Source organism: Ictalurus furcatus, chromosome 26, assembly GCF_023375685.1.
Source record: "Ictalurus furcatus strain D&B chromosome 26, Billie_1.0, whole genome shotgun sequence".
In the NCBI taxonomy this organism is placed as follows: domain Eukaryota; kingdom Metazoa; phylum Chordata; class Actinopteri; order Siluriformes; family Ictaluridae; genus Ictalurus; species Ictalurus furcatus.
This window is the reverse complement of record NC_071280.1, coordinates 2693073-2719479: the sequence shown is the minus strand read 5'-3', so window position 1 is coordinate 2719479 and position 26407 is coordinate 2693073. Positions and strand designations below refer to the sequence as shown.

General features: G+C 40.1%; 1 protein-coding gene across 2 annotated transcripts; it reads left to right on the top strand.

Annotated features, from left to right (window-relative positions):
* Nucleotides 1-655: 655 nt before the first annotated feature.
* LOC128601782 (interferon-induced GTP-binding protein Mx2) lies at nt 656-24386 on the top strand. 2 transcript variants are annotated; one of them, XM_053615157.1, is made up of 12 exons: nt 656-864; nt 10900-11037; nt 11158-11312; nt 11535-11673; nt 11805-12003; nt 15264-15342; nt 15430-15552; nt 19837-19978; nt 20436-20594; nt 21107-21183; nt 21353-21610; nt 23609-24386. In XM_053615157.1, exons 1-12 carry the CDS (start codon nt 675-677, stop codon nt 23831-23833), a joined length of 1884 nt encoding a protein of 627 aa, XP_053471132.1. In that variant the 5' UTR covers nt 656-674; the 3' UTR covers nt 23834-24386. The 2 variants fall into 2 exon arrangements, with proteins under 2 accessions (XP_053471132.1, XP_053471131.1); XM_053615156.1 differs by lacking the exon at nt 656-864 and adding an exon at nt 8348-8953.
* Nucleotides 24387-26407: the final 2021 nt, after the last annotated feature.

Below are 26407 nucleotides of genomic sequence, written 5' to 3'. Positions count from 1 at the left end.
TATGTAGCATGTTCAATCAGTGAGTACTTTGTAGCTTTAAATTTGATGTAATTTTGTACACACTCGCCACTTTTAACCAAATATTACCCAAATATAATCTGTGAGTGTGCAAAAAAAAAAAAAAAAAAAAAAAAACCTAATTTTGGTCAAACCAGGCTAACCAGACACCTGATCTTTACTGTGGGAGCTTACTATGAAACGATACCTAATAAAAGACCAAAAAAAAAAAAACACCTGTGCTTAGATTCGTTTTCGGGCTTTTAGCACACAAAAAGACTCGATTCTTTACACTGAATCGATTCTTTAAAGCAAAGCTATATACGTGAGTCGAGTTTTATTGTGTATGATTTGCTACAGTGGAAAACACCTATGATGACTAGTCTATATAAGCTAACAATATTTTGTTTTTAGCCTTTGACTAAAAAAAAGGCTTTAATATGTTTGTTTGTAAGCGACTCCAGGGATCGACTCCGTTAGATGAATCATGTGGAAAGAACCGATTCGTTGGATTTGGATGATAAATAGAGCATCCAGGTGCACAAGTTTCGGTTTCCCAATATACACAGTGGAAAAAAGGCTGCGATATACTGTAGCTCAGACTCTAAACGAGAATAATAAGATCTAATTGTTAATAGTTATTAATACTTATTTGCCGAGTTTCTCAGCGGTCAGAGATGAGCGCGAGCCTGAGTGAGCAGTATGAGGAGAAGGTGCGCCCGTGCATCGACCTGATCGACTCTCTGCGCGCGCTCGGTGTGGAGAAGGACCTCGCGCTTCCAGCCATCGCCGTGATCGGAGACCAGAGCTCGGGGAAGAGCTCGGTGCTGGAGGCGCTGTCCGGAGTCGCTCTGCCCCGCGGGAGTGGTGAGACACCATGGGTCAAGTTATCACTACATACACCCTAAAAACTTAAACTGTGATGTACTAATTTTTTTTATTTATTTTTTATTTTTTTGGGGGGGGGGGGGAGGGGGGCATTTTTACACTTATAAATATTTAATACATATTACAGCTGTGAAATAATTTAAATATACCTTATGAATTCAGTAATTTACCTCAGATTTACCTGCTGCTTTAGCTGATAGCAATAAACTGCAATATTATGAAGCAGGAACGTTATAAAAGTTTCAAAAGATAAACCATTACATCTCTAAACTGATGTTTAACATTAAACATGGGACCTACTAGGCTACATTACAGTGACAAACAAAACATACATTTTTTAATACATTTTACCTTTAAAAAGGTAATCTCATGTAGAATTAGTTCAGTTTTATAAGGAAATGAGTTTTATTGAGCATCTTGTAGAACCAGCCACGGTTTTTCTGGAGACTTTGTCTGTCGCACTCGCTTCTTATTTTTGCAGCAAAAATCCAGCAGCCTTCATTGTGTTTTTTATCTGAAAAGTGTCTCTTACCACTTAATATGCTGGTTTCTTTACTGACATGCAAACATTTATCTGTTTTAACATTTCATTTTGTGCTGGAAAACAAATGTTTGGGAATCTAAAATGTTTTTGTACAGACTCGATAATGTAGAGGTCATCAAATAAAAATCTATAACAAAGTTTGTACTAAAAGAAATAGGGTGCGTAAGACTTTTACACTGTAGTGTACATAAACATACACTTCCTGGATTTTCTTCTACTTCTTCTTCTTCCCCTTCTTCTTCTTCTTCTTCTTCTTCTTCTTCTTCTCCTTCTTCTCACTCTCTTTCTCTCTCTCTCTCTCTCTCTCTCTCTCTCTCTATCTCTGTACAATGTACAAAATATAAAATATGTACAAAATATAAAATATGAATTTGATGAGAATAAAAGGTGCCATCACACTGCCGCAGGTATGTCCTGTTTCGAGCGCTCGGGAGAGTTGCCGCCTCTCAGTTGATTCAAGAAGACTTTAGAGTTTATTTCTCAGACAGTCAGGTGCCTCAGCAACAATGTGCACATCATTCAAGGTAAAATGGCGGGCCATTGGTAGATCGGTAGCATGTTTTTGCAAGAAAGAGAAACTAGGAGAGAACGACACATTCCTGTGATATGGGTTGTCGAGGTACAAAGCTAGAAAGAACTCACATAAACTCATGAGCTAAAGTAAGAGAGCATTCCATTTTAATGTGTATCATATGTACAGTGCCTTCCACTAATATTGGTAAATATGAGCAAAGAAGGCTGTGAAAAATTGTCTTTATAGTTTAACCTTTTCATCTTTTTTTGAAAGACCTTTCTTTGCTCATTTCTAAAGACCTGGGCCACTTGCAAAGGTGACGGGAAGAGCATGGGCAATCCTGAAAGAGGGGAAAAAGAACCCATGGGTAACAGCAAAAGACCTGCAGAAAACTCTACAAACTGTGAAAGTCTTTGTTCATATGTCCACTATCTGAAAAACACACAAGAATGGTGTTAATGGAAGAACGCCACCAATAAAACCAATAATGTCTTTAAAAAAAACATTGCGGCACATCTCAAGTTTGCCAAAAACAACGTGGTTATTCCACAGTGCTACAGGGAAAATGTTCTGTTGATAGATGAGACAAAAGATTTTGGCAAAAATGCTATGTTTGGAGGGAGAAAAAAGCCACTGCACACCAACACTAAAACCTCATCCTGTTGTTGGATCATTTTTATGTGAATTATCTAGTCTAGGGTAATTTTGTGTAGAAAAGAGTCAAATAACCTTGTCAGGATTAAATACTTTTAATGACAAAAGCTTTTGGACCCAAGTCTCTTCAATGAGAGTTGGAAGTGACTAAGGTCACACTTCCTCTTTTGAGTCATCCTAATATGAAAGAAAGCCGGTCCTCAAAACATAAATTGTCTGTCTACTCAGCAAAAATCTGAAAAGCAAATATAAATATAAATTGAATTGTTTTCCCAAACCGCTCCCAAATGTTGGTTCATAATGGCTTCATAAGCAAAAGATTTTTTAAAAATAGTGAATTATATCCTATGACATTTCAACACTATCATCCTTAAACGTTCATCGCATTCCAGCGTTAGTAAGATCTTGCATGGGAAGATTATAAGTTTCAGTAATGGGTGCGAGAGCAACATAATCATCTTTATCTGTTTCTGGAATTAGGTAATAATAAGAAATCAATTGATGTGTGAGAGAACGATCCAAACTACGGACGATGAGCCCTCTGATGCAGGGAATCAGAGCTAATCCCCTTTTCCATTTGAGTCCCCCTATTACAGGTCTTGGCAGGACATTAAGTGGTCTGTTCATCAGTTTGTGGTGTGAACAATTTGCAATGTGTGTTGTGTATCCAGGTTGTTCTTTCTGTGATCTGCACCACCAAAAAAGGTTGTCAGCAGCACCTGAAATGGCCTGTCCCTCCTAGGATCTTTCCACGTTCTGCGGAACGTCTTGACGAGTACCCAGTCTCCAGGGGTTCACCTTAGTCTTGTAAGCGAGAGGGTCCTCCTGTTGGGGAAGAGAGTTTCTAATAGCTTTAAGTCATTTAACAAAATGCTGCTATATATTCTATCAAGTCATCATGGATATTTTCTCCCTCCTTGGGTACCTGTAACACAGTATTTAACAGAAAGGGTCTGCCATGGAGCAATTCATACCGAGAGAGTCCTCGTGAGCCTTTGATGGCTTTAATAGATGTTAAAACTAAAAGCAAACACTGAACCCAGTTTAGTCCAGTGTAATTCATGGTCTTTCTCAATTTATCTTTTATAGTGCTGTTAATGCGTTCCACTGGTCCATTGAGTTCCATTGAGGATGGAATGCACAGTGTTTTCTGAGATCTATTCCTAGCCATTCACTAATGACGTCTGTGACTTTGTTACAGAAATGTGGTCCAATGTGGTCACTGTAGATTTTTACAGGGATTCTCTACCTAGGAATGATTTCATTGACCAATATTTTAGCCAATGTGGTGGCATCGGCTTTCCCAATTGGGAAGGCCTCTACCCATTTTGACCAGCTGTCCACAATCACTAGACAGTATTATTACGCCTGACATGGTGTCAATTCAATGAAATGCATTACTAGGTGTTCGAATGGTCCTTCTGGTTTAGGGAAGGTTAAGGTTGGTTGTTTTACGTTCCCCTGTGGATTAAATTTAGCACAGGTGAAAATTTAGCACAATAGGTGGTGAATCATATAGTATAGAAATGCTTTTGTACCATCCCTCTTCTTGAGACATGAGTTACTCCATGGCTCAATTTCGCAGCATAAGGAAAGAGTGCTTTTAGGTTGAACAGGTTTTTTTTATTAAGCCCATACCAGACATTATGCTGAAATGGGCAATTGTGTTTTTTCCACACCAATTGTGTTTTTTCTTGTGGGGTGGAGTTCATTTGGCTTTCCTTTATTTGAAGAATGGTTAATGGTTTCTGTAAAGAGATTCGCTTTCTCATCAGCAAACGTATTTCCCCTTGAAATAACGTCAGTGTTTTTGGTGTGGTCCTTGGATTTACATACCACAAGTGCAGATGGCAGAAACACGGCACCTAACAATTGTCAATTTAGGTCCCAGTGCGTGATGGGTTCACCTGTTGAAGTAATCATTCTGCTATTCTTTCACTATTTCGCAAAACAGTGTAGGGTAGAGAAAGCATACTGACTGTCTGTCCAGATAGTGACTCGTTTATTTCGCCCCAACTTACAAGCTTGTGTTAATGCCCAAATTTCAGCAGCTTGTGCAGAGAAGTGCGAGGGTAACTTCCCTGAAAGTAGTACGTTCTGATTAATTACAACGGCAAAACCCACCAGATTTTCACCTGTTTGTGGATGCTTTAGGCTTGAGCCATCCACAAACATAACTAAATTAGGGTCAATCAGTGGTACATCAAGTAAATCTGGTCTAGCTGTCATTTTCTCATGTACAATAGTTAAGCAGTCGTGATGCGGCATACCGTCATTAGGAACAGGTAAGAGAGTAGCCGATACGCCCGTATTTAGTATTGTGCACCTCTCAGTGGTAAAGTGGGGTTGAGTCAAAAGGACAGCAGTGTAATGCAGTTGTCGATCAGACGATAAGAATGGAGTCTTTTCTTGCAACAAAAGCACTGAAACCTGACGTGGAATCAAGAGTTTCAGTTCCTTAAAAAGTACAAAGTGGTGCCAAAGCTTCAAAAGCTAAAGCAGATGCGATGATAGCTTGCAAGCGTGATGGCATTGATTGTGCTACTGGGTCTAGCTAGGGTACTATTTGTTGGAAACACCTCTAGCTTATACAGTATTTACACTGACAAGTTACAGCCTATGTAGACACCTGTCAATATTCTACATCATACAGGATTTACACCAACACTGCTTTCTTGGACCAGCAACAACAATAGAAAGACATTTCCCTGCGTAGTGTAACTCACACAGAAACACACATACACACACCTGTTAATGTTTCCTTCCTGTCTGTCTCTCTCCTCCTCAGCTCTTTCTCTCAGGGGCTCTCTGTCTGTCTGTCTCTCTCCTCCTCTCCTGTCTCCAGATGTTCTTTTGGTCCACTTCTCCTCGGCTCTCCAGGAGCTGTCTTTCTATGTCTGTCTCTCCTCCTTCCCCACTATTTTCTCTACTCTCCTCACTCATTTTGAACTACAACCACTACTCCCACAGTCCTCTCGATTCAGCACTGGGTTATTTGAAGACAGCGTAGGCTTTACACACTTGCGCTTGACCAATTATATCATTCTGTTTAGATTAAAAAAAAATCATCATGCTTTTTATCGGTTATACATGGTGTCATTATCTGAAGGCAGCGGCTATTTACACTAAGTGACAATAGCAGCATTGTCTTAACGATATGCTATTTACACTAAGTGACAGTAAATAGCGATATATTCTATTTACACTATATAAAAGTAGCAGTTCTTTGCAATAAGGGGAAATAGTTGTTAGATGCTACTTATACTTATAAATAGTGGCAGGTACTATTTGCATCTCAGTATTGTACATGTAAATGTAAAAAATGTACATGACTATATTTATTAACATTATTAAATGGATGCCACCTTATTGGGACAATAAAGCCCTCTACTTTTCAAAACCACTTTTCAAATATTTTCATTTTTATTGAAAATAAATGCCTTTCCAATCTGATATGTGATGGGAAAAGGGAAAAGAGCGAGTTCGGAAAAAGGCGGATTCGAACTCAGGTCGAACGCGTCAAAAGCTACTTTCAGGCATCTTTTTTAATCTTGTGTGGGCCAACCAGACATTGCCCTCTGTTTTCAGCAATGTAAAAATTGGGCCCGTGTGGGCCGCAAGTGCGCATGGGGTCCTGGGCCCATGCCCATAATGCCCATTGGATAATCCTGGGTCTAGCTTGGTGGAATAGTACACCACTGGGTGTAATTTACCACCGTGTGTTTGCAGAAAGACAGAAGTCATAAGGCCATTATTTATATTAACAGTTTGAATGAAAGGTGTAGACATATCAGGTAATCCCAGAGTGGGTGCGGAGGCCAACTGTGTTTTTAGGTCCAGAAAGGCTTTTTCAGCCTCTGGAGTCCAGATTATTTGATCAGTTAGAGCCAAATTGCAGCCATGTGATATGGAGAGCAATGGTGTGGTTCTTTCAGCAAAATGAGGTGTCCAGGCTCAACAATAATTTACCATTCCTAAAAAGGAAAGCATCTGCCTTTTAGTGGATGGTTTAGGAAGAGTAGTGACAGCCTGTACTCTATCTTTCATGAGTTTTCTCCCTTCAGCTGAAATATCATATCCTTTTTAGGTATTTTACATTAGATTTCCAAAGTTGAAGTTGTTACGGCTCACTCTGTGGCCATTTTCTGCCAAAAAGTGTAGTAATGCAAGGGTGGCCTTTTGACACTCAGCTACATTATTAGAGCATTAAAGAATATCATCAACATAAAGAAGGACCTTACTGCCTCGATTTGAATCAAATCTTTCTACATTTTCAGCCATTGCCATAGAAAACACTGCTGGACTCTCGCAATACCCCTGTGGACACCGAGTAAATGTGTACTTTTTCCTTCAAAAGTGAAGCACCGGTATTAAAGACTTATGCTCCCAAAGGGATATTATTTAAAATGGTATATGGATCTGGGACAATAGGAGTGCGAGGTATTATTTCACTATTTACAGCTTGTAAATCTAAGACCCGGTGGAGGGGGCTGCTTTTTTAACTGGAAACAGGGGTGTGTTACATGGGGAATCAGGCCATGGAACAATTACTCCACTTTTAATTAAGTCTTGAATGAAGTCTTCAATGGCCTCTGCTTTCAGAGAATATTGTCTTTCACAGGGTCGATAAGAAGATTTTGGATCAACTACTAGTGGAGATGCTCCTTTCATGAGTCCTACATCAGCACTTCCCTGTGACCAAAACTTTGATGATATTTGGGCGATGAAGGGCTCCACAACCCTTTCAGAATTTTGCCATAAAATTAACAGCCTTTTTTGCGACAGTAAACCATTTTAAATCAAGAGAATAAGCTTGTAATGCAGGGTAGAGGCGTCCTTCTCCACTGATCACAATCCCTCTAATCCAGTGAATTAAAACAATTCTTTAGTAATCCCCCACACTTCACCCTAAGGACAGGTGTGGTGGGTTTGTGGTGTGAAAAAGCGTTTTTTTTTTTTCTTTCTTTTTTAATTAAACCAACAGAAACCACACAAAACCCTGCTTTAATCCAACATAGGTTGCAAAGGTGATGTGAAACCATTTCACTTCCCTTAAAAAACTTTTTCCCGTACATGAGATTGGCACCAGAATTAGGTTTAAAATACATAGTACAGTGCATGTCTTCAGGATTTTGAAGGACAGCACTGGGAGAAAGTCTCTCTTTAGACTTTAGTCTTTTAGGGGAGAGTGATTAACCTTGGCCCCGAATTGTGTAAATCTAAAGTATAGTAATAATGTGGTGCAGAATTACCCAGAGCAACACCTTGAAAAGAATTTTGGTCTGTTCTAAAAAATTTCAATTCCCTCACTAGAAGATTTATTCGGGATTCCTAATTTGTACATTAGATCTCAACACATGAGATTAACCGGAGGCTAACAGTATTCATTTGTTTAGTCAGTTGTACAATATTTCTTCCCCCATTGGCAGATTGATCTATGACTGTCTCAGAAGACACTGGGAAAGCTTTAGTAGCCCCTCACTTGAATCTCAACAGTAGGTGGTGAATGAGCGTTTAACATAGCTAACAAATGACACAAATTAAATTCTGAATTTTAAACTTTCATCTTCAGGATTATAGGTATGAAAAGGTAATAAATTAAAGGTTACATGACCTGATGGTGTGTTTATTTCAAGCTCTGGATCCTGGTCAGTTACACCTGCCCCTCATCCGGGCCCTGCCCCTCATCAACCCAATGTCCCTCCTGTCCACACATGAAAGACATTTCTTCCCCCATGTATGCCGTTTACCCAACCTCATCCTTGGCCCTTCTCCTCGGGCCAGAACCTTGGAAAAAAGACCTGGTCAGTGTCGCCCCACATTTGGTTGTCCATTTGCTGTATTTGTTACTGTATCTTCTTCGTGTCCAGGTTTTCGTTCTGCACTTATAAAGTTGCTTTTGAGTCCCGAATAATGTCTTCTCCATGTCGTGGATATTCTAGAACATTGGTAAGTCTATCATGTTTCCAGATGACACAGTGCTTCTTGACTTACTTATTTATTTTTGGCTGCAGACGGTCCATGATTCACTTCTTTTGTTGTTGTTCATACGGAGAATCATTTCCAGAACTACTCTGGAGTTAGCATCAAAGATATTGGTCATTCTTTTGACAAATTGGTCCACACTTTTTCCAGTATTTTGTTTACAGCTCTGAATCTTAGTCCAATCTATGCTTTGTCTGTAATGTTCAGTGATTTGTTCACAAAGAGCTGTGAGTCTCACTTGGTGTTGTTTGTTCATGTTGTCTGTATAAGGAATCTCCTGATGATTGTCTCAGTAGGCATTGAAATCACCTTCAACACAGCCCCAGTTGAGGCTCAATTTAAACCCCAACAATCATCTTACTTCACTGAGGGTGGGTCTCCATTGTTGAACAAGTCATCTCATTCTTTCACAGAATTCCACTCTCCCTACATCTTGAAGTTTAAGAATGTCTTGTAGGACCTCCTTTATTTCTTGATATATCCATAGATGGAATACCCACACTGTAGCGGGTTGATTGGCCTGTCCTGCATCAGGATTAGGCAGTTCAATCATAGGCATAGTGAGACTGACAAGCAACAGTTGTAGGTGCAACAGATGCAAGCGAAAAGGGTGTAGGTGTGATAGATGGAATTCAGATGTGAATTTGCTAATTCACAACTCAGTGGCGATCTAAAAGAAGGAACTATTCCCTCCTGCCCTAAACAACTGCTGGAGGATGAGGATACCATCCCTGTGTTTCTTCTGGGTGATCCAGCTTATCCCTTGATGCCATATCTCATGAAAGAATATCCTAATGGCGGAGTCACCCTACAGGAGCAGTCCTACAGACTACCACTTTGCAAGGCACGTATGGTCATCGAATGCGCCTTTGGAGAGCCATGGACATAAACATGATGGACCTTCCTTTTGTTATTTATGCCTGTTTTGTACTTCACAACTATTGTGAAGTGCTCCATGAACCTATAAACGAACAATGCGTAAATGCTGCTATCCAGTACGAAAGGGACTTTCAGCCACCCACCAGAGTGGCTGAGAGAGCGGACAATGAAACCGAGGGGAAAAGAGTGAGACGCGTGGTGACAAGGTTTCTTGACCCATAAGCCATTTGAGCTCCCCACGTTAAGAGCAGCTACATTAAAAAGAAACAATATCCCTTATTGTTTTATTTCATAACGAGTATATGACTGCTTATGTGACCTATGCATCTGTTTTTACCATGATGTATCGTTTATGTTTTCACTGCAATGTGCCAGTGTACTAATGTTACAAATAAAGTGAATCGTTTGAATTTGTATAGAGTTTGATCAAGTACACACTAGCGCACATGCTAGCCTCAATTATCAATATTTATAAAGAAAAAACATGATAAGGAAAATAGAATGAAACCTGATGTTTAAAAAAGACGTCCTTGCTTTTCCTCGCCATCATGCTCATTGAGGTGCCTGCCGGCGACTAGCAACCAACTTCCTGTTTACACTTGTATACGCATGCCAAGTGTGCAAGAATGGTCATGTGACATGCATTTTCGGTCGTGTAGTGTGGATGGAGATCACTTCTGAAACACAGAGGAAACACCAGTGTGGACGAGGATGGTTTTCACATGCACTAGTGTAAACAGAGCCTGACTGTCCCTCAGTGGTGGAATGAATTTCCGACCTCAATCAAGACCGCAGAATCTGTCAATATGTTCAAAAAACCCCACCTATTCTGTGAACAATTAACTAACCCCTAACTTGACACCACCACACTGGCTCTTCCACCTCTACTCTGTGAACTCTGCTTCTGCATTAAAAAATCTTGCATGGTAGCACTAATGGTAAATGGTCTGCACTTATATAGCACTTTTTCAACTTTAGCAGTTCTAAGGTTGTGTCTCAATCACTGATTCACACACACATCAATGGTAGCAGAGCTGCCCTGCAAGGTGCTAGCTTGCTATTGGGAGCAACTTGGGGTTCAGATGAGATGTCACTCATGTTCCTTCCTGATTTACTGATTGGCAGCTGGTTAAATAACGAGAGTATTCTTCCTGCGCAAGTTTATAATATTCATTGTTACATATGCATGCTAATACATTTCATACAACTTGTGTATACTGTGTATTTTGCTCTGCGTCAGTGTCTTACACTATTGTGTTGTTGATTTGCACTTTACATAGTTTTGTGTACTGTACTGTTATGTGTTCTTAGCGATATAGAGGAATGGCAATAAAAACCCACTTGACTTGACTTGAAATAAAAATAAACAAAAAGCTAAAGAGGAAAAGTTGATGAAAGACTAACAAGCAAACTGTTTCTTCTGCCAACAACCACACAGGTATTGTGACAAGATGTCCGCTCGAGCTCAAGATGAAGAAGAACAGGAAGACAGACTTCTGGCATGGAAAGATCAAGTATGAGGATTATGAAGAAGAGATTGAAGATCCAGCAGATGTGGAGCAAATGATTAGAAAAGGTAGTGAACAGAATCAAGTGGTTAAAATTGAATACAAGCTAACAGAGAACAGTTAGCATCTCCGCTTTTCCTATCTATTTATTTATTTATTTATTTATTTACTTCTTTATTTATTTATAGCTCAGAATGAAATAGCTGGGGCCGGCATGGGCATCAGTGACAAGCTCATCAGCCTGGAGGTGACATCGTCCAACGTTCCTGACCTCACGCTCATCGATCTGCCTGGTATTACCCGTGTAGCAGTCAAGGACCAACCGGAGAACATTGGAGAACAAGTAAATTTGGGTGAAATCTTAAATATTTCATGGACATGCTTGGGACAGGCCATGCCTCCCTAACTGACATGTCTTATTAGGAATCAATTAATGAATCATATTAGTAGAGCAGTATTCTTAATAAATATGACACATTTATGACATTGTAAACCCTGATAAAAGATCAAAAATAGACCAATGGTATTGAGCTGTAATATAAGCACATGCCTGACTTGGTTTCAGAGTAAGAGGCTGATCAAAAAGTTCATCACAAAGCAAGAAACCATCAACCTGGTGGTGGTGCCGTGTAACGTGGACATCGCCACTACTGAAGCGCTGAAGATGGCTCTGGAAGTTGATCCAAACGGCGAGAGAACGTTCGGTCTGTGGAGCCTTTTCATCAGTATATCATTTTAATATATAGTGAATGACAAAGTTTGTTGTGCTTCTTCTTCTCTAACTTTATTACAGAAGATATCTTCCATGAGCTTCTGTGTGTGTTGATTATAACAGGCGTCCTAACGAAGCCTGACCTGGTGGATAAAGGCTCGGAGGAGACAGTGCTGTCCGTCATCAATAATGAGATCATTTACCTCAATAAAGGCTACATGATCGTCAGGTGCCGAGGACAGCAGGAGATCAAGGACCATGTCTCTCTGAATGAAACCGTCAAGAAGGAAAGAGACTTCTTTGAAGATCACCCACATTTCAGGTGCACATTTTATTTCTCTTGTCTTTTGAATGTTTATTTTAAAGTCATTTATCTGGAATTTCTCTTTGAAATGTATTTTGTACTTTAAAGGTTCAATATGTAGAAAGTCAATTTTAATACACGAATATTAGCCATGTTAGCTAGTACAATGAGTCAAAATGATCATTAAACAGGAAAAAATGAATGCAGTAAGTGAGATGAGTGCAAAATGTGTTCCCTTTCAAAGGGAACTTCGACGTTGCGTTTGGCATAGCACTAAGGGAGTGCCTCTCACACACGACCAGCATCTGAAGCTTGTGTAAAATCATGCCTATTTATAGGCCTGCTATGATCAGGTGATGTGGCAATTAAGCACATCACGTGATAAAAATACGGCACCTGTGAACCGTGCCATCAGCCATATTATTTTCAGTGAAAGACTGCATGTCGGTTGTTTGTGTAAAGAAACAAAAAGACGCTTCATTTCCTCTCTATCTTTTCTCAAAATCTCTGGACTTTTCTATCCCTTTAAAAAAGAGAAGAAAAAAAAGGAATGAGCGAGAGAGAAAAATATGAGTAAGAGAATTCAGGAAGTGCGTTTCATCACAGGAGTACTGCACACTTTCTGGGTGAAGTGTCTAGGGATAGAGCATGCGATGGCATCCTCGAGAGGCTGCACATGGTAATTCGTACATTAGACAGCTCCGCTCCGCTCTTCTCGGAAGCCAAAGCGAGTTGGGTTTCAGAGCCTCACGGATCTGGGCCGGCCGCTGCTGAGGCAGCTAGCCATCTCAGGTCCGGGGGATCTCTTATGGATCCGGAAGAGGAGCCGGAGACGAGCGCTGCTCTATCTCTTGCTCTGTCTTCTGGGTCCGGCTCTCCGCTGGATTTTGGAGCTCGCGTCGCAACTCCTCCTTCCACTATGTAAAGCCAAAAGAAAAAAAACAGAAAAAAAAATACAAACACAAAAATAATAGTAATAATTCCTCTCTGACTCCAAGGAGCCAGAAGGATGTGCAAAAAACTGAGAGCAGCATATAAAGTGCTGGTTGAATTGATTATAAAGGCTGGATGAGCCTTTTTCTCCCCAGTGAAAGTAAATCTCGCACACTGCAGAAAACTCCCCTTTCTTTCAGAAGTGCATGACAAAATATCAGGGGGAAATTCTGGGGGAAAACCATGCATAAGCCGTATTCATAACCCCACGATGTTGGATTATTCGGCCATTGTGGGGAATGAACGGCATGGCTATTTAGCTATGCTGAAGGTGGAGGAGGTGCTTGCGAGCTACCTCTCTCCATCGACGGCAGGTAATTAGGGGTGCCGGCTTTGCCACCCAAGGCCACCATGGCATTGGTGGGCAAGGCCTATTCAGTATTAGTCGTGCTTGTGGGTCACTGCAGAAAATTACAGTGTTGCTGGCCTACCAAGCAGACTTGCTACGTGAGCACGACATATGGCGGCATTCAGCCAGTTCCTTCCCTGTTGTGTCGAGTTCACCCGGGCATCCACGAGTGGAGCCCGTGGATGCCACTCGTGGCATCCACTCGAGTGGAGCCCGGGCCAGCACTAGTGCGAGGGAGACACAGAAGGCGAGTATGGCAGCCCGCCAACCCCTGCAGTCAGCCAGGGGACCCGGGCGGCCACAGTCGAGGCCTGCTACTAGGCCTGATCTGAGAATGGTCATAAAGGCCAAGCAGGCAAAGAAGAGTGGTCCTGAGGGGCCGTGGAGGGACTTATCAGGGGACATGAGGTTGTTTGGGCAGTTATTCCCCAGTGCTACTGTAGGGCCTCCCCTAGCCAGGTGGTCCCAAGTTTTCAGTGTTCTCTGGTCAGCTAGCTGTCACAGGGCAACAAAAATCAGATGCTTTCCCTCCAGTAGAATGTGGAATAGTTAACATCACTAAAAGACCATCTGGCAGCATGGAAACTACTGCCAAATGTGTCTCCATGGGTTCTGTCTACCATAGAAAAGGGTTACCGGGTCCAGTTTAGAGTCCCCCCCGCCCGGTTCAGAGGTGTGCTCACCACAGTAGTCAGCACAGACCAGAGTCTAGTGCAGGAAGTATGATCCCTCTTGGACAAAGGGGCCATAGAACATGTACCCCGTTCCCTGAGGGAGGGAGGTTTTTACAGCGGCTATTTCCTGGTCTGCAAAAAATAGAGGAGTATGTGACCAATTTTAGATCTGCGTCATATCTGAACTGTACTCTTCGGACATACAGGTTCAAGATGCTGACGCCCAAACTTATTGTTCCACAGATTCAGTTTGAGGACTGGTTTGTGATGATAGATCTAAAAGGTACATATTTCCACATTGAAATATCACTTTGACTTTGCCCCTGGATTACCCAAGGCAATCCTGTATCCTATGTCGTATTATATTACTAAAGTGCCTATATCAGCTGCCCACCCTGTGGTGTTGCAGGCTTTCTGCCCTCATCCATTCCCCACACCGGAACAAGAGAGAATGCACCTGCTGTGTCCAGTAAGGGCTCTCTGTACTTACGTCCACCGCTCCGGCCAGTGGCGTAAGTCAGAGCAGCGGATATACTGCTTTGGCGGCGACAGTAGAGGTGATGCTGTGTCAAAGCAGCGCATCTCTAATTGTGTGGAAGCAATCTCTATTGCTTATGAGGCGCGCGGTCTCGCTACGCCTCTGGGCATAAGGGCTCATTCCACTAGGGCGGTCGCCTCTACGAAGGCTTTGTCCAAAGGGGTATCCTTCCAGGATGTGTGTGCTCCTGCAGGGTGGTCTACGCCACACACATTCATTCAATATTACAGCCTGGATATTCATTCCACCCCGGGCGCGAGTGTCTTGCAGTGACCCTCGGGCTTGGGTCTTTTTGACCAGGCCGTACCCTTGGTATGACGGAGTGGGTATTATCGTTCCCATAGTGTTATGCTAAACGCAGTGTCAAAGTTCCCTTTGAAAGGGAACGTCTGGGTTATACATGTAACCCTGTTCCCTGAGAAGGGAACGAGATGTTGTGCAGCTTTGTCATACCAGGGTAGGCCTGTGAATTGCGTCTTCGCTTCAGATAATAGAGGCTGATGGCGCGGTTCACAGGTGCCATATTTATATCATGCGATGCGTTTAATTGCCACATCACCTGATCAGGGCAGGCCTATAAATAGGCATGATTTTACACAAGCTTCAGATGCCGGTCATGCGCGAAAGGCACTCCCACAGTTTTATGCTAAACGCAAAGTCTTGTTCCCTTCTCAGGGAACAGGGTTACATGCGTAACCCAGACGTTTTGTTTTTTTCACCACAGCACACTGTATGACAAAAGAAAAGCCACTATTCCCAACCTGGCCGAGAAACTCACGCTTGAACTTGTCCTTCATATTGAGGTAAACATTTTTTTTCAAGAAGCCCGCAAATTTTGTGGTAAACAAAAATCCTGGTTCGTAGTAAATTGTATCTGGGTGTGTATTAAGCGATGTCTGCCGCAACTGGAGGAGCAAATCCTGATGAAGTTGGCTGAAATTCAGGCTGAAGTGGACCGCTATGGCTCAGGGCCTCCTACAGAACCAGAACAAAGGATCTACTTCATGACTGATGTGAGTGATACAAAAAAAAATAATAAATTATGCTCAACAGTGAGCCTGAACTTTAAAGCTATGTCATTTAACATGGCCAAATTTTATCAACTACCAGCTTCAAGGCCATAGGTCTAGATGCTTAAATCCCTTTGGTAAGCAGTTTCCTACTTGAGTATATGAGATTATAATGAGCCCACTCACAGACCTCCATAGTGATGTACTCTATGCTACGTTCGACTAGAGGCATGGTTACCCTAGGCGCAGTATTGGGCCAGTTTGTCTCTGAAAGGATGGTATATTGTTAAGGGAACCAAGAGTGAGAGTGGGATGGACAAGGAAGTGCATGCTAGCCGCCAACCAGTTCAAACAAACCTGAGAGCCTTGGCTGAGGAATGACACAAGTAGCTTTGCTATGCCACTCAGTAGCAATAACCACCAAGCTGATTACAGAAGCAGTTCATGTGAGGGTAGTGGTGTTTATGTGACACGATTTGGGGTCAGAAATGTGGGAGCTTCAGTGTTAATTAGGCTTAACACAAATGGTGAGTATATGGCGAGTATATTTCTTTCACTAAAAACCTTAACTTGCTTCCTTCTTTTCCCCGTTCTCTCTCTCCAGCTGATTTTCCTTATCTTACTGTTTTCCCATGTTTTACCTTGTCCTCTGTCGTGTTTTTTTTTTTCCCATGAGCCACTGCTCTTGCATATCCCATCAGCTACTCGTATTGCTGCATTTCCATCTCTACAATTACATGTCTCTGTTGTTGTGCTGCTGTCTTGTGTCAATGCCAAGCAGGCCTATTTGAACCTGTGCCAGTAGCTTCTGAACTATCTTCATGAAGACTTTAGCTCCAACCGTAATCGTGCCTATCTGACCATCTAATCATTGCCTTAAGTTTTTGATCAACTAAAATAGGTGTGTTAGATTTCGGTTGGAGATAAAAACCTGCGGAAAGGTAGATCTCAAGGAAGAGGGTTAGTGAATACTGTAGTACATTCTGTACTTAGCATGTTTAACTGGTACAAAATTGTAATACTTTCTTATTTGGAAAATTCAATAGCTTCAGAATGTAAATGGCTATAATGCTTGAACGAAATGAGATATCTTCACCAAACTTGGCAGGCTTATGTATGAGGTCCCCCGAAAATATTCACAAGGTTTTGCTACATGGTGGCGTTATAACACCAAAAAACATGAAATTGTCTGTATAACTATGGAACCATTGACTTCAAAATTTGCATACAGTGTCTTTGTCTCAGATGCCATCATTGTTTATGAGGAAATTCACGTATGTTGAAAAACAGTTTCAGCAGCTATTAGACAATGTTAACAATGGCTGATCGGAAAGCTGGTCTGCACTTATATTGCACAAACCTCTTAGATCTATTTGACTCTTGGTTTTGAAAAAACCGGCCACTTGGTGATTCTGTCACGATTTTTGGAGTTGTTAACGGTTGTATATAATGCAATGTTTTCAAAAGACACAAGTAGTATATATTAAGTGATAGCTCTTCTCATTCTAAACAACTTTGCCTCAAGAATCATTGCTGTTTGTCAAACCATTCAGTAAATATTTCAGATAATGTTAAAAACCTACTATTGCAAACTAGTCGTAGGTTTTTCGCTCAGTATCAACAAAACAAGTGCTGCATGATTCTCTGGAGTTCATTTATAAATAATTATCAAAAAAACGTTGAACTTTTGATTTTACGTGTCGACTTTATGCCAAAAGTAAAGTAGGTAGTGGACTTGGCCATGTTAGTTACATAGTAATAATTCTTAAACGGAATGAGATATTTTCACCAAACTTGGTATACGTATGTAAGGGCGCACTGTATGGTCACTTGATAAAAATTGCAGAGTTTGGCCACTTGTGGCGCTATAATAGTAAAAAAACAAACCATGAAAATGGCTGTATAAATGGTGTGTAAATGATTGTATATTATCCGATGTTTCAGACACACATGTTCTTTGTATAATATGTTAGATCTCCTAATTCTGAACAATGTTTCTTCTAGGACCATTGCTGTCAATCAAATCTTTCGTTAAATATCTGAGATTATTTAAAAACCTAGTTTTGCAAACTCCTAGGTCGTAGGGTTAGGTTGTTCGCCTGATCGGAACCAAACCAGTGTAAACATTGAAATTTCAATCAAAGTGATGGTTTAGATGAAAATGCAACATTCTATCAATGTCACCTTGCAAGCTGGTATATCTATAACACTTTAAATGTGCAAATCTGCCTAAACTTATTGAAATCTCATTAAGAAAATACATGGATGAAATGGGACACAGAACAACACATAGTTAATGTTAAAAGAGTTAAAGGCCCTACAGTGCTTGAACCCCGATAATTGCTGCTTGCAGCTAAATTTATTATTATTATTATTCTGAGACCCAAAATTTCTAAATGCTACTCCTCCCAGAGCTTTCAAGCTACATGCACCAAACTCGCCATAGACCTACAGCCTGTTCTGACCTACTTCCGTTAACTCAACTCAGCACAGTCCTTCAGGCTTTTCAGATGGGTCATGCTCTGTATTTCCAAACTGATTATACTTACGGTTTTCCCATAGTGGATGAGCAAAAAATCTCCAAAAACTCCCATTTCACTTACATTGTCATAATGTTCAGAGCCTGGCTCAGAATTTTCAAGATTTCAAACTCCAGCTGTCAAAACACACACACCTGCGTGCACACGGCCTGAAGCCCCTCTTCGGTCCTTCTCACTTTGTCAATGTACCTGTAACAGAGACTCTCACTTCATCTCTCTATCTATTTAGCCAACTCAAAAAGTATTGGCACCATATCTATCCATCCAACTTTAAAAGTACTGGCACCCTATATCTAACTCTACAAGTATTGACACTCTATCTATCTATCGATCTATCTATCCAACTCTAGATGTATAGGCACCCTATCTGTCCAACTCTAAAAGTGTTGGCACCCTTGCTATCTATCCAGTTCTAAAAGTATTGGCATCCTATCTATCCAGTCAACTCTAAAAGTATTGGCACCCCAGCTTTCTATTTAATGTTACAAGTATTGGCACCCTATCTATACAACTCAAAGTACTGGCAAACTATTTCTCTAACTCAGAGAAGTATTGGCACTGTAAGGATAAAGCAAATAGCAGCTTTATCTTCACTTTTCCTCCGTCAGCCTTTCTTGCCTCGGCTTCATTTACTCTAAAGAAAAACTAGCGCATGTGGGTTATCACAGAGCGTATACGGCGCCGGAGAGTCTAAATGAACACACTGGCAACCAAAGCAGTTCAAAGAGATGTCTGATTTATTCATAGAATAACAGAGGCTTTTATAGGTACAAATAGCCGTGCATAGGCATACTGCTGTGTGGAAATAATATGGCAGTTGAACTGTCTGGCCACATACATGAAAAACATCTTAGGCAATACAAGAATGTACAGCAGTTGTTGAACATATATGGTGTGGTTCGCTTAACAGAAAAGAGGAAGTACCTATGGTGACATGTTAAACTGGCACGTACACATCAGACAGATTCTGTAAAGTTCATGAGACAGAAATTAAACTACAACCTAAACATACTTATACATATCTGAGGGAATAGAGAATAGAGAGTTTCCAACAGGCACCCTATATATCTCTCTCTCTTTCTTTCTTAAAACTGCTCATTACATTTAGATTTCAAACTATTTTATATTTTATACTTTCAGACCGGCTTTTATCAAGCCAACATCAATGTTTGTTGTCAAAAACTTTACCTATCTAGTGATAAGTTGTTTTAGATCAATAGCTTCAACTGTTCAGAAGCTATTGGGTTTTTTTTTTTGGGGGGGGGGGGGGGGGGGGGCTCCAATTAAAAATTGATAAAATTCAATAACAGTTAAAATTTGTCAAAGTGAGTGGTGCACTATGTTATATAGAATGTGCATAATATTATACAACTTGGTTTGGAGCAATGATCCTGAACATTTAGAAGCTATTGAATTATGTCCCAAATAAAAGTAAATCAAGGAAACAGATCAATTTGGCAAATTGACATATGTAGTATATTCTAGAAAAGGTACTTAATATTGTATAAATTGATATGGAGCAATATTGTATAAAATTAATCCAAATGTATAAAACAGTTGCTTGACAAAGGTAACTTGCTTTTACTCTTGAATACCCATTTAGAATGTATTGGAATTCTTTTAAAATAAAAATCCATCATTATAAATGCATCAACAACTGTCTTTCATGTGTACTAAGGAATTTTCTGTCTTTACCATAAAGTGTGGGTGTTTTAAATATGAATACAGATCTTCATTTGTTTATTAGAAAATCACAGCATTCACTCAGGATGCCATCAACCTGACGACTGGAGAGGAGGTGAAGAGCATGTCATATATAAACATCTTCTCAGGTCTGAGGAAGCAGTTTTCTCTCTGGAAGAATGATCTAGACAGTGTAGGAGAGACATGTGAGTAGCAGTGTGACAATATATCCGTGTGGCTGTATAACAAGGACATTACAGATGTTTGGTACATGAAATCATATAAAGGCTACTAATTTATTTAGTACTTTGATATTCTTAGGCTAACTACAGAATGACTTTTCAAAAATTCATGCAAAGCAAACGCATGAAAGAATCCCTATCAGATTTTTTTTTTTAATTATTTTTTTAATCTAAGCAGAGACACAAGGGATTGAAGTGATTGAAGAAATGGTGCATGTACAATGCTATAAATCATGAACAATAACAAAGCTGAATCAGATATTCTGATAATTTCATGAACTATATTAAAAGTGTTGTTCAAGACAGTATGAGTGTTCACTCATTTTACAAAGAGATGAGTGTCGAGAGAGTGTAGGATGGACCACACTGAACGTCATGTCATTTATTTTTACCCTGTATACTTATACCCTGAATTTTCTAGTTAACAAGAGGATTGAGAAGGAAATGCAGGCGTATGAGGAAAAATACAGAGGCAGAGAACTTCCAAGCTTCCTCAACTACAAGACCTTTGAGGTGATAGTGAAGGGCCCGATCAAGCAACTGGAGGAACCTGCCATCGTGAGACTGAAGGAAATCTCAGGTATATGGCATGAATTTGTTTGAAGTTAAATCTATGGAGCATTTTCTCAGGCTTTAAGCTTGTTGCCTGCATTGTATGTGCTGTGAACTTAGCACTGGAATAACAAGCAGTCATTGTCTTTATTTATCCAAAGTGTTTGTGAATGTAAAGGGTAAGTGGAAAAAGATAAGTGGAAAACACCATGTCTTACTACTACTACTACTATTACTAGATTATATTATATTTCCACAGATTCTAAATTTATCTTCCACACTCCATTTTGCCTTTTGTTTCCCGGTCAACACGACTTCACATGCCAAATAGTTGTCTAAGACACTGAACCCCACATTGCTCCCAGTGGCAGGCTAGTGCCTTGCATGGCAGCTCTGGTATCATTGGTGTCTGAATGTGTGTGTTTGTGTGTGTGTGTGTGTGAATGGGTGAATGAGAAACAGTGCAAAGAACCGCTTTGTAGAACTGCTAAAATTAAAAACCACTATATAAGTGCAGAGCATTTACCAATCTGTCTTTAGATCTCGTTAAGAAGGAGTTCATCCAACTGGCTCAATCCAACTTCCCAGGTTTCCCTAATCTCTATAAAATAGCAAAGGTAGGTCCTCATATTTTCACCCACAAACTTTACAGACAAACTCTGCCTACATTTGCTGGACCATGAGCACTAAATGACAATATACAATAAACATGAAGCAGAGGTCTAAGACTGTCAGGGAATATTATTTTCAAGCATGTCATGGTGTGATGGTTTTTCGTTGTTCCAGACCAAAATCGAGAACATAAAGCAGGTGAAGGAGTCAGAGACTGAATCAATGCTGAGGACCCAGTTTAAGATGGAGATGATGATCTACACCCAAGACAGCATGTATAAGAATAACCTGCACATGCTGAAGATCATGGAGGAAGAAGAAGAGAGACAAAAGTTTGGTGTGGCTTGCCCGCCTTCTCAAAGGTTGTATGATCACTCAGACAGTGAAGGCACTCTTGAGGAACTGACACGTCACCTGAAGTCCTACTATTGTGTAAGTGGTTATTAGTTACAATTAATTTCCTTCCCAATCATCTGCAATGTTAGCATGTTTGACCACAGTCAAAAAGAGGTGAGGCAAGAACACAGGGCTGCGTTAGCAGAAGCTCACTCTGCTTTGCATTATTTGGCACAGTAGTAGGGACAAGGAGAGGGCCAGGATATACACTGCCTTCATTGCAAACCCCTTCGGACTTGTGCAAAAAAAAGCAATCACCGTACTTGCTCCAAAGAGGAGCAAGTAAGGTGCACCTCACTTTAGTACCAGCACCTTCATGACACCTACAATGACACAGCAAGGAAATACCATTGGGCATTGATATCTCCATCAGAACCCACCTTCCAGTTAAACATAAAGGAGCTCACCCAGAAGTAGGTCCAGGAGGTTGTTACAGCCAGAACAAGGTTGGCACCATAGGCCAGCAGAGTGCAATACATGGTCTATAAAACAGGTGGCTCAGGCTCTTGCACTGTCTCTAGAGGTTCAAGGTGGTATAGAGGACAGGAAGGTGGCCCAGCAATGGAAATTTGCGGTGGGTGTCTGGATCCCAAAAGAGGAGAACTCAAGTAACATTAGCAATTCATGACAATCTCTCTCCTTAGTGCTGAGGTAAAAGAATTTTTCTTTTTTGTTTTGCCGGACACCTGACAGAGTTTTTTTTTTTCTGGAGGAACTCCTATATGAACATTTCTGTGCATAAGGAGGGAGTCCTAAAGGTATCAACATGCATTGAACACACAGAAGTTGTCACCCAGCTGAACCAAGAGGCATGGGAAGGTAAATGAGACCTGGTTGGTTTTTGGCTTGACCTCACCAATGCCTATGGTTCAATCCTACATAAACTGGTGGAAACTTTACTGGTCAGCCATCATGTTGCAGGTTATTTATCTTTAGACAGATCTGACTAAACTAACAATACAAAAAAGAGCAATTCACAGAAACAATAAAACAATACACCAGTTTAAATCATCAGGTTGGTAATTAAAACATCTGGCATCCAAGCAATTCTGATTCTTCACACCAGTCCACCACTTATGTTCACATATTGACATTTTCATAATCAATACAGTAGCTCAATTATATTGAGCATATGAAGGGGATTTCTGGGGATGATAATACAGATTATACAGCTCCAATCAATAAGTGTGTAAATATGGACTATCGCTGTTATTTCACGGAATTGTTTGGTTGAGGCTAGGGCTGTCTGTATTTACTTGGATTAGTCTTGGACTTACTGACATTTTTACTTGGACTTGCCTCAGACTTGGGCATTGGTCTTGGTCTCATCTGATAGTTTGTATGAATAATGCCTATTTTGGGGGTAGAATGGCCTAGCGGTTATCATGTTTGCCTTGCACCTCCAGGGTTGGGGGTCCAATTCCTTCCTCTGCCCTGTGTGTCAGAGCTTGCATGTTCTCCCTGGGTATCTCCAAATTGTCCATAGTGTGTGCATGCAATTGTGCCCTGCAATGGATTGACCCCATTCATGGTGTCTTCTGCCTTGTGCCCTGAGTCCCCTGCGACAGGCCACAGGCTCCACCACAACCCAGTGTAGGATAAGCAGTACAGAAAATGGATGGATGTTCCTGTTGTCTTTACTTTTCAAAAAGATGCAAAAAGTTTGACAAGAAGTATTACCTTCTAAAGCTAACTAGTTGAAGTAAAGTCTTGACCGCAAAAATAATTTACTGGGTTTTGGTCTCAAACTTGACATGGTGTGGCTTTCTTTTGGACTTGATCTTTACTTGGCCTCAACCCAAAGTCTCAGTCATGACTCGATCTCGGCTAGCCCTGGTCTTGGACTTAACAATGACAGTCTTGACTACAACTCTATTTGCGACAGACTTCTATTACTCGTTGCCTACTTTAGCCTGATAGTTCCAGAGCAAAAAATTAAATCAGCAAACATCAGTAGACCATACCTGCTTTAGCTAATTGACTCTGTTTGGGGTGAGTGGAATTAATTTTTTTTTTACTTTAATATGTGCTTAGATTGTGACTAAGCGCCTGGCGGACCAGGTCCCTATGGTGATCAGGTACATGATGCTTCAGGAGTCAGCGGCACAGCTGCAGAGGGAAATGATACAGCTCATACAGGACAGACATAACATCGATGAGCTGCTGAAAGAAGACCATGACATCGCCAGCAAACGGAACAACCTGCATAGCCGCCAGAAACGGCTGACAGAGGCCCTCAAATACCTGGCTAAATTTTAGAGCCAATCATAAATTTTAACACACAATCTGTGTTGGTAAATTTTGGTAGAATTCTAGGTTTTAGAAATGATGTAACTGTCAATCACTGAAGGAACTGCAAAATCCCTTTATGTTTTTGTTTGTTACTACATTTTCAAGGAAACACAAAGCAATTTTCTGGTAAAGCAGTTTCTTTCTGTACTGTGCTGAGTCTGTCATCTTGGATTTTTTAAATGTTTTGTACTGCTTTCTAGTCCTTAATACAAGTTACACTTCCAAATAAACAATTTTAACGGCATTTATAACGCATATTAAGCACATTATGATTTCTTAACATTTACATTATGGAAGCTGCATCCTATGCTTTTACTTTACTTAAAACCATCAACGATGCATTTATAAACGTTAGTAATTGTATTATAACTCTCAATAAGTATTTATAAACCGGCACAACATAACTCAACAACAATATAAAATAATTCACTAATTGGACCTAGAAATAAATCTGCATTACCAATAAGTAATTATAACTATAATATAATAACATTATAAAAATGCAGGCTGTATTTTTATGAATACATTAATGGAACCATAAGACTGACTAATTAATACTTATAAATTGGTGTATAACGCATTATGAGCATGGGCACTGAAAAAGCAAGTGTATCACTTATAGGTAATTATAACAATAATATAAATGTTATTATAATGAAGTATAGGTCTTTATGTGTCGTTATAAATGTGTTTATAGTAATACTTGCTTATAAATAATTAAAATGGGGCTACAATTAATTATAAGCATGGGCTTCATAGAAAGTGTTACCAAAAGTTTCTACATAGCATAAAAATGTAGGCTGGTAGACATTGAGAGCCATTTCAACAAAAGTTTTTTTTTTCCCCAGGTTCACAGAGCCAAAGGAAACGAAGCAGCAACCCATATTTGGAGCACGGAGTTTGAGTCTGACTCGTGATTTAATTAATGTAATTAATTGGGAGGGAAAGTATTTAAAAAGACTTGAGGTGAGCATAAGGGAGCATAGCGGAAATTTGGGAGCATAGACCAACAACACCAATAACCAAACAAACCCCATCCCCCAAAGTTCAACACCCACCTGTATAAAGCATATTGTATATGTAAGTAAGAGAGAAGAACAATTAGGGCTTGATTTATTGAGGGCCAAGAAATAAATATACAAATGGGATTTATGAAGGTTTTTTTCTCTCTGGTTAATCATTATTAATCCAGAACAACAACATAATAATAATGAATTCACCCAGCTACTGAACAATGACAGTTTTAATAAAGTAAGGATAAAAACAGAAATCGTATTAATGACTACAGCTGCAAAGTCTTTAAAAAAAAAAAATGTTACACACCAGCAAAACATTTTAACATTAATTTTTGAAGTATAATGTCAAATTGGAATATTTCCATACATATTGCTGAGGAGCTAGAGCTTTTAACATGTCAAACTTTCTAATTAAACACATATTAAGAAACAAATTCCTGACATCAAGAAGTGCCTGAGATGAACAAGTTCATTAAGAACAAGTGGTTGACACACTGTGTCTCAGAAGGTGCTGGCTACTGGCAAAAGTTCTCCATGAGTTTTCATCTGGGAGATTGTCTCTTTGATGGCGCTGCTGATTCCATCTATTTATCAGTAAATACTTATATATTATAAGTCCTTGGGTGTCTGCTTATTTTCCTGTTTGGTACGTCTGAATACAGATATTCATAAGCATGGTATAGGCTTCCACTGCTATGCTGCTGAGACACAGCTGTATGTTTCAACTATGCCAGATGAGGGACATCAGCTTAATACTGTTGAGGACATTAGACACTGGAGGCTGAGTAACTTCTGACAAAAAAGAAGTACTTCTACTAAGGCCACAGGCAGCTAGAAATAACCTTTCTGTATATGTTCTCACTCTGGATGGCCTTTCAGTTACATCATTAGCAGCAGTGTAGTGAAAGACTTGATGGGATTACTGACCCCAGTCTCTCATTTGAAGCTCATGTAAATAATATTACCGCAACTGCATTTTCATCTCAGAAACATTGCTAAACTATATAAGAAATATAATGTCATTACATGACTCATCAACCAGTTCATGATTTCTATGTTGGACTTTTGTTATCATTTCACCTTGCTGTCTGGGTGAACCAATAGGTGTATACACAAGCTCCAGTTAGTCCAGAATATCTAGCAATGAAATTACATCCCAAACACTTATAAAAACGTGCCACGGTAATTGGTGTATTTCTACTGTATATCTTTTGCATTAGAGCTATACTTAGAAAGGCCATTGACACACTGTCATACTCAGTGGTACGTGACAGTATCTTGAAATTCCTGTTCATAATAAAGCAGTAACTCATGCACTGAAATGACGCATGATTGCAGATCACAGATGTATTTTATAAAAACCTGGAAATGTATTTATATTCTAGAAAGTAGGTGCATTTGCAAAATAAAAACAAAAATATTCAAATATTCTAAAAATAACGATTAGTATGTCTGTTAGATAATTATTAACATACTATTTACACACCGTTCTATGTGTCTACAGTTTCCCATATAATATTTGAGC

Coding starts and splice junctions, on each gene's coding strand:
- LOC128601782 (XM_053615157.1), top strand. CDS start 675: ATGAGCGCGAGCCTGAGTGAGCAGTATGAGGAGAAGGTGCGCCCGTGC. Junction 11,038..11,157: donor GGAGCAAATGATTAGAAAAG/GTAGTGAACAGA, acceptor ATTTATTTATAG/CTCAGAATGAAATAGCTGGG. Junction 21,611..23,608: donor ACCTGAAGTCCTACTATTGT/GTAAGTGGTTAT, acceptor ATATGTGCTTAG/ATTGTGACTAAGCGCCTGGC.